The sequence below is a fragment of the Cebus imitator genome, unplaced genomic scaffold (genome assembly GCF_001604975.1).
Source record: "Cebus imitator isolate Cc_AM_T3 unplaced genomic scaffold, Cebus_imitator-1.0 Scaffold420, whole genome shotgun sequence".
In the NCBI taxonomy this organism is placed as follows: Eukaryota; Metazoa; Chordata; class Mammalia; order Primates; family Cebidae; genus Cebus; species Cebus imitator.
Genome location: NW_016107735.1, coordinates 737,131 through 745,354, shown reverse-complemented (window position 1 = coordinate 745,354; position 8,224 = coordinate 737,131). Strand labels below are relative to the sequence as shown.

The following is an 8,224-nucleotide window of genomic DNA, read 5'->3' as shown; positions in this document are numbered from 1 at the left end:
AAACACAGAGATGGAAGATGGATAGGGACAGAGAGACTTGCAAAGACAAAGCCAGGGTCAAGGAGAGGAGAGAAGGTAAAGAGTGAGGGAAGAGGGGTGGGTGGCTCATGCCTGTAATCCCAGCACTTTGGGAGGCCAAGGCAGGCTGAGGTCAAGAGATCGAGACCATCCTGGCTAATGTGGTGAAACCCCGTGTCTACTACAAATACAAAAATTAGCTGGGTGTGATGGCACATTCCTGTAGTCCCAGCTACTCAGGAGGCTGAGGCAGGAGAATCACTTGAACACAGGAGGCGGAGGTTGCGGTGAACCGAGATCGCGCCGTTGCACTTCAGCCTGGTGACAGAGTGAGACTCTGTCTCAAAAAAAAAAAAAAAAAAAAAAAAAAGAAAATTGAGGGAAGAGGGGCTGGGGCTGGCTGTGGGCAGCCTGTGACTGGCAGTGAAGATGACAGGTGTAGACGGGACAAGACCTGCAAGTGCACAGACATGAAATCCCCCACTTTTCTCGCCTCCCAGCCTCCCCATACCTGCATCACTCTCTCCTTGCTCCTGCAACGCTGTCCCTCCCCATGGAACCTTCCACTACTGACTTCCCCTTCTCTTGCCTGTGTACTCAACCACTTTCTCTTAAGTGCACCCCTCCAAGAAGGTTTTAAACACCTTCAAGTCTTTCCCACCTAAAGAAAAAAGACTCTCTTAACTCATATTTCTTTCTAGTTCCTGTCCTATTTCTCTTTCCCCTTTTCACAGCTCAAGAATTGTCTGCTTCCATCACCCTCCCCAAGCACCTCTGCTAAGGTTCTGTTGGCACACATGTTGCTAAGTCTAATGGTCACTTTCCAGTCTTCTTTTGCTTGATCTCTCCCTCCTTCTTGCTAGTTTCTGGGACTTGATATTCCCCTGGGTTTCCTCTTGCCTGCTCCTTCTTTAACTCATCCTTTGTGATCTGATCTTTATATTTAGAGGGCCTTTATATTAGGGCTGGGTGAAGACTCCTCTCTTCACCCAGTGCTGTCTTTTCAGTTGACCTCTTCCAAACCCACAGCCTCGATTGCCTTCTGTACACCAGTTTACATTCCAGCCCAAACTCTCCCTGTGCAACTACACCTGTGTTTATGTCTAAACAGTGTCTGCTCACCATCTTTACCGGGTCGAAACCAGATTTATGTTCTTCCTTCTTCTACCAAACTGGTCTTCCTCACAGGTTTTGTGTGTCAGAACACAGAACTGTCATCTGTCTGGGTGTTCAAGTCAGAAACAGGGATTTCATCCTTGATAACTCCCTCCCAGTCTCTCCCCTCTTCCATATCCAACGCATCAGCAAAGTCTGTCAACTTTGTGCCCCACATACCTTTTGATTTTGCTCATTCCCTCCATTTCCACTGCCACCACCCTAGTCCAAATCTCCAACATCCCTCACCTAGATGACAGCAACAGCCTCCGAAGCAGCCACTCCTAATCTGTCTTTCAAGCTACAGACAAAGTGATCTTTGCAAAATGCAAATCTGGTTGTCTTGGCCTACTGCTTAAAACCCCTCAGCAGCCTCCCTTGGCTCTGAGAATAAAGGGCCAACTCCAGGGCAATCTTTCTAGAATCTTCTGAACTCCCTTGTCCTCCAGGCCTTCCAGCTATACTGGCTTGCTTTCAGTTCCTCGGCCCAGCTACTTTCTGTCCCCGGACAGTTGCATATGCTGCGTCTGTAGAACTCTGCTGTCCACCACGGTAGCCACTGGCCACATGTGCTTGTTGAGCATCTGAAAGATGGCTAGAGCAACTGAAGAACTGAATTACTAACGTTATTTAATTTTAATTGACCAAATTTAAAATTTGAAAACGTATTTCATTCAGTTACTGAAAAACTGTTAAGTGTTCTTAAAACAACTTGGGTATGGCTATCTTCTTTTTCAACTTTAATGCAACGTCATTATGGATCAGGTATTTCTGGTGAAAATTTAGCATCCAAATTAAGATATGCTGTGAGTGTAAAAATACACACAGAACATTGAAGCCTTAGTTTTAAAAATGTAAAAGAGCTCACTAATAATTTTTTACCTTGATTGTATGTTAAAAAGATAATACCTTGGGCTGGGTCAGGTACAGTAGCTTATGCCTGTAATCCCAGCACTTTGGGAAGCCAAGGTGAGAGGATTGCTTGAGGCCAGGAGTTCAAGACCAGCCTGGGCAATATAGTGAGATCTCGTCTCTATGAGAAAAAAAAAAAAGTAGGGGGGCCAGGTGCAGTGGTCCACGCCTGTAATCCCAGAACTTTGGGAGGCTGAGGCGAACGGATCATCTGCAGTTGGGAGTTTGAGACCAGCCTGACCAACATGGAGAAACCCTGTCTCTACTAAAAATACAAAATTAGCCAGGCATGGTGGCACATACCTGTAATCCCAGCTACTCAGGAGGCTGAGGCAGGAGAATCACTTGAACCTGGGAGGCGGAGGTTGCAGTGAGCCGAGATCACGCCACTGCACTCCAGACTGGGCAACAAGAGCGAAACTCCATCTCAAAAAATAAAATAAAATAAAATAAAAATAACACTTTGTATGTGTATATATATACATGCATATAGTTAAGCAACAGATGTAATTAAAATTAACTTAATCTTTCTTTTTCGTTTTTATACTGCGGCTACCAGAAAAAAATTTTTTGGGGTTTGTTTTAGAGATGGGGGCCTCACCATGCAGCCCAGGCTGGTCTCAAACTCCTGGGCTCAAGTCATCCTCCCATCTTTGCCTCCCAAAGTGTTAGGATTACAGACATCAGCCACCCTGCCTAGACAAAAGGTCTGAATAACATATGTGGCTCACATATTTCCGATAGGCAGCACCTGTCTTTGCTTTAATTCCTTCTACCAATCCTTCAGAGTTTGGCTCAAATATCATGTCCTCTGAGAAGCCTCCCTGAGAGGAAGTATTTTATTTTTATTCTGTTGTATGCATTTTCCTAGCTGTACATTAGATGCCAGTGGCCACCTGCCCTTGGCTGCATCCTTTTGTAGCTATATATGCGTTTGTACGATTCCTTGGTGCATACCTATAATTTTCCCCACCAACCTCCAAGCTCCACAAGAGTAAGGCCTGTGTTTGGCTTCTCCCTGGAAACCTAGCACCTGGTCCAGAGCCTGGTACACACTTCAGAATGCCACAAGGAGTCATTCCATCCACTGCCCTCCCTTTGAGCAGGACTATCCCCAACCATCACTGGGAGCCTAGGCACCCCTTTCCCCCAGCAGTACCACTAGCCCTTCAGAATACAGATTCCGCCTCTCCCAGATGGAAAGTCCTCCTTTATAGCTGACCAGAACCCCTCCTGCTGCAAGATGTCCGGGGCCCTTTGTCCCATCCTTTAAGGGGAATTACAGCAACACTTTTCACATTTGGATAACACGCCAATCATCAGGAATGCTGTTACAGTTCAGACTCCGGCTCACCAGGTCTGGAATGAGACCTGAGATTCTCATTCCTAGCAAGCTGCCCTGTGACAGCGCTGCTGCCCCGGGCCACACTCTGAGTAACAAGGATATAGAGAGCCTGTTTACCGCCCTCAGAGCATCCCCTTTTCTTCCTTCTCTGCATGACCCTCTACTCAGCAGGCTATTTGGGGTCTCTTGAAATGCCCTGTCCCTTCTTGCTCCCACGCATACCTTGCCAATCCTCACACCTGCAAAGGGATGTGGTGCCTGTGGCTACTGCTGTTGTTGATTTTTTGGTTTAATTTGAAATAAACCTTTAAGCAGTTTTCAGAGTCAGGTTAGCCCTGATACGTATCATGGAAGGGTAACAATACTCTCCAACGATAAAGTCACACAGCTGGGAGTGCTGACTGGGGTGGGAAGAAGGCTTCTCCCCGGGTCACCAGCAGTCCTCAAGCTTGGCTCCCGTCTACCACACCGACTGGCCCAATCCCAGTGGCTTCTCCAGAAGGCTCCCCTCTGCAGTTTGGTCTCAGATGTGGGAAGCATTGTCTCTGACATGTCCACGGGGAGCACTGGAAACCAAGTGTGTACTGCTGGGCCTGCGGGATGGAAGTGTCTTCTGGTGGCCTCAGGGGTGTGTGTGTGTGTGTGTGTGTGTGTGTCTGTCTGTCTGTGTGTACATGCACACACGTGTGCATGTACGTATGGTTGTCTATGTGGACAGGGGTTTGAGTGCATGTGTTTTGCGTCTATGTGTGAATGGATGGATGGAGTGTGTGTATGCTTTGCCCCTGACATTCCAGTTCAGGAAAGCTTTAATCACACAGCGCAGCACTGAACTCTTTTTGCATGGGCCTGGAGGCTGGACAATGTCCCTAGGTGGGCCCTGCAGATGTGAGTGGCCCCACCGTCCCTTGTTGCTGCTGCTGTTGCTGCCCCTTGCGTCTTCGAGAGCCAGTGCCCGCCTCCTTGCCCTCCTTCCTGGCCAGGTTCCTGTTGGCATTCTCCCGCCGGCCCTGGCCTCCCTTCCTCCTCTTCTGCCCTGCAACAAGCAAACAGCAGGAAGAATCAACAAAGGATGTGAGGGGAGGCTCTGGGCATGGCCACAGGCCCTAGGAGGGGAGTGTGAGGAAGCCAGGAAGGGGAGGCAGGGAGGAGGCTGGAGACTGCCCTTAGGTAGCTGGGTCATCGTGACCTCCTCTGACAGCAGCAACTTCAGAGGACCCTGCGGCATGGGCACTGGAAGGCATCCCAAGAGCCCTTTCACCCCCCAGCCCTCAAGGCACACAAGACATCATCCTCTTCCTCATGGGTTCCTCAGACCTTGGATCCCAGTGGATGAAGAGCACTTCCCAGGTGTTCAGTGCACCCTCAGAACAGGCAGGACTGCCCCCACCTCCTACCCGCCACCAGCCACCTCTGGGGCCAGGCAAGAGCAGCAGCCACCTCCTTGCCAACTGCAGGCTGTGTGGCTTCAGTGGAATCACTACACCTCTCTGGGTCTTAGTGCCCCCTTTCCACCCAGAAATCTGGCCTCCAAGGGGCCTTCTAGTATGAACATCCACCAGCTCAGAAGAAATGGGGAAACTGGAAGGATATTGATCACAGAAGCTTCCAGCTTCTACCATGCAGAGTTCTGGGGCTCTGTTCTCTGTCAGGATTTGACATCTGGATTGGACAACATGAGATCTTGAGTTGCGGGTGCCCCATCTGGCCTTGCCCTGAAGCCCTCTCCTGAGCAACGGGCAGCAAATGGAGGTGGTGGGACCTGCCGTGGCCGGTGCCTGAGCTCTGACCCTAGGGAGGCGGAGGCTGCAGCTCACCCTCAGGACACGGCACCCTCCTCACTGTGCACCTCCGGGTCTCCTTGGTGTCAGAGCAGGCAGAATGGTCCCCCCCAGGGGCCTGGAGCACCCTGCGTGTCCGCTCCTCGGAGCCCCTCCGGAAACCACAGAGCTTCTTCTTCTTGGAGCAGGGCCCCCAGGGGGACCACTCGCTCATTTCACATTGTGCTAGCAGGAAGAGAAGGGAAGAGAGAGAAGAACAAGGAGGAGGGGATCAGGTCTCCATCCCTGGCTCAGAACACCCCAGCGGAGCGCCTCCCGCTTGCCTTTTGCCTGGACCTCAGGCTGCAGGTATCTTTAGTCCAGAGGGCAGAAAAGTCCTTGGAGACCCAGAAAGGAGTGTAGGATGAGCTCTCCCTGCACAGTGCCCCAGCCCACTGCTCTCTGGCCAGAAGCCTACCTGGCTCCTCCTCCTGGGGCCCTGGACCCTTTGCCCACAGTACCTGCCAGGCTTACCAGGACTACTGCACTCCATGGTGCCATTGGCAGCTGAGGAGCCCTCAGGACAGGCTGGATAGCAGCGGCCCTTGTGCAGGTACAAGCCCTCCTTGCACTTGGTGCAGAAGTTGTGGCTGAAGCAGGCCTCGCAGTGCTCGATCTTGCATTCTGAGGAGAAGACAGATTGGGGGCCTCTGGCCCAGCCTGGAGGGAACATTTCCCCCTCATCCCCAGCCCCAACCCCCTCCCTTCCATCCACACCCACCAACATGGAGGGCACAACCCTGACCTAGAACTGCAGTTACTACAGAGGACTCTGGGGAGGACAGGGAAAGGAAAGGCAGCGGCAGGCTGGCCAGGGAAGAAGCAGCTGGAGTGGCTGCTCCTGAGAGCTGGCTGGGACTCCCGCTGCCGTCAGCCAACTCGAACTCAAACCCAGGCTCCATCCCTGGAACCCAAGGTGACGCTCCAGAGAGCAGTTTCAGAGGAGGAGGGTGGGACCCTCTGGGCTTGGTGGGGTGGGACAGGAGTGTTTTAGCATCTCACACCGTCCAGAGGGCCACCCTAAACAGAGTTGAACTGAGGGACAGAATGACCCCCAGATAGTGGCTTCGTGATCTCCTCTTCCCTCATTGCTGGGCATTACAATGTCCCAAACTGTGGTTCTCCTCCTGCCTGGGGCAGAAGGAATCAGTGCGGAGGAGGAGGAAGCCATCCCAGGGCAAATTCCTCTCCCTCTGCAAGGCTGAGTTCCAGGAACCACCTTGGTAGGACTCCTGGGTCCCTCCCTGATTCCCTGCTGCCAGTTCCCTCCTCTGGGGGAATGGGGGCAGGGTGGGTCCTGCAGGCCTTGGCTGGAAGCAAGCAGGGTCTTTCACAATCTCTCCTTCCCAGAGTGCAGGCGGGGCTGACTTCCTCCCAGGCTCTGGCACCTGAAGCCCACGCTGCCAGTTTTCCAGAAGCTGGTGTAGCCAAGAGCTCCCAACCCTAAGCACCCGAGGACCAAGAGGACAGCTTCCAGGGTCCCACCGCCGTCCTCAGAAACTCCCATGTCCTCCATGCTTGTCTCAGCCTCACCTCTCTCCTTCCCTCCTTCCTTCCCTCCCTAGTGCTCTGATTCCTGGGTTTGGTTGCCAGTCAATTAAGAACAAAAATAAAAACAATGGCAGCGACCATTCATTGAGTGCCAGACACTAAGGCTTTACAGGAGCGTCTCGCAACAACCCTAGGGGGTAAAAACTCTTAAAGATGAGGCATTGGGAGCTTGAGACATGCTCAAGGTCACACAATGAAGAAGTGGCAGAGTTGAGCTCAGAATCCAGTCTAGTCTTGGGCCAGTCATTTACACTCTAGGCCTCAATGCTGTCAGCCCTGAAAAGGGCACCATCCCTTGGGTCCTGTCTCCCTCCCAATGTTGTTGTGAGGCTCAACTGATGTGAGACCTGCAAATGCATTCTAAATGGGAAGGCATGAACAGGTGGTGGGGGCATTGGCACTGCTCCCCCGAGTGTGCTCACATGTGTCCCCAGCACATCGCAGGTGCAGCTCCATAGAAGGGGTGGAGATATGCCAGCATGTGCCTTGGAGCACGTGGAACTGCAGCTGGTGTGGAAACAGGGAGCCAGCAGGCCAGGGAGAGGAGACAGTGGACAAGCAGGCTGTCTGGGCATGGATCCCCTGCAGCTCATGTGGAGCTAATGGTGGTTTTTAAACAGAAGTGTGATGGGGTAAGGTATGTGTCTCAGAAGTGTGATGGGGTAGGGTGTGTGTCTCAGGAGTGTGATGGGTAGGGTGTGTGTCTCAGAATGTGATGGGGTAGGGTGTGTTTCTCAGAATGTGATGGGGTAGGGTGTGTGTCTCAGGAGTGTGACGGGGTAGGGTGTGTGTCTCAGAATGTGACGGGGTAGGGTGTGTGTCTCAGAATGCGATGGGGTAGGGTGTGTGTCTCAGAAGTGTGATGGGGTAGGGTGGGTGTCTCAGGAGTGTGATGGGTAGGGTGTGTGTCTCAGAATGTGATGGGACAGGGTGTGTTTCTCAGAATGCGATGGGGTAGGGTGTGTGTCTCAGAATGTGATTGGATAGGGTGTGTGTCTCAGAATGCGATGGGGTAGGGTGTGTGTATCAGAATGCGATGGGGTAGAGTGGGTGTCTCAGAATGCGATGGGGCAGGGTGTGTGTTATCAGAATGCGATGGGGTAGGGTGTATGTCTCAGAATGTGATGGGACAGGGTGTGTGTCTCAGAATGCGATGGGACAGGGTGTGTGTCTCAGAATGCGATGGGGTAGGGTGTGTGTATCAGAATGTGATGCATAGGGTGTGTGTCTCAGGAGTGTGATGGGTAGGGTGTGTGTCTCAGAGTGCGATGGGACAGGGTGTGTGTCTCACAGTGCGATGGGGTAGGGTGTGTGTCTCAGAATGTGATGGGACATGGTGTGTGTCTCAGGAGTGTGATGGGTAGGGTGTGTGTCTCAGAATGTGATGGGACAGGGTGTGTGTCTCAGAATGTGATGGGGCAGG

At 52.1% G+C, this 8,224-nt stretch overlaps 1 protein-coding gene across 4 annotated transcripts in view; it reads right to left on the bottom strand.

Annotated features, from left to right (window-relative positions):
• Positions 1 to 3,718: 3,718 nt before the first annotated feature.
• Positions 3,719 to 8,224, bottom strand: part of RSPO1 (R-spondin 1) — a 24,564-nt gene continuing 20,058 nt past the window's right edge. For 3 of the 4 annotated variants that reach the window (XM_017509750.2, XM_037731803.1, XM_037731802.1), the window contains exons 4-6: positions 5,725 to 5,874; positions 5,248 to 5,436; positions 3,719 to 4,466 (exon numbers count right to left, since the gene is read on the bottom strand). In XM_017509750.2, coding sequence (XP_017365239.1) covers positions 4,300 to 4,466; positions 5,248 to 5,436; positions 5,725 to 5,874 — 506 coding nt within the window. In that variant the 3' untranslated portion in view covers positions 3,719 to 4,299. The remainder of the gene's footprint in view (positions 4,467 to 5,247; positions 5,437 to 5,724; positions 5,875 to 8,224) is intronic. The other variant, XM_037731804.1, reaches the window with a different exon arrangement.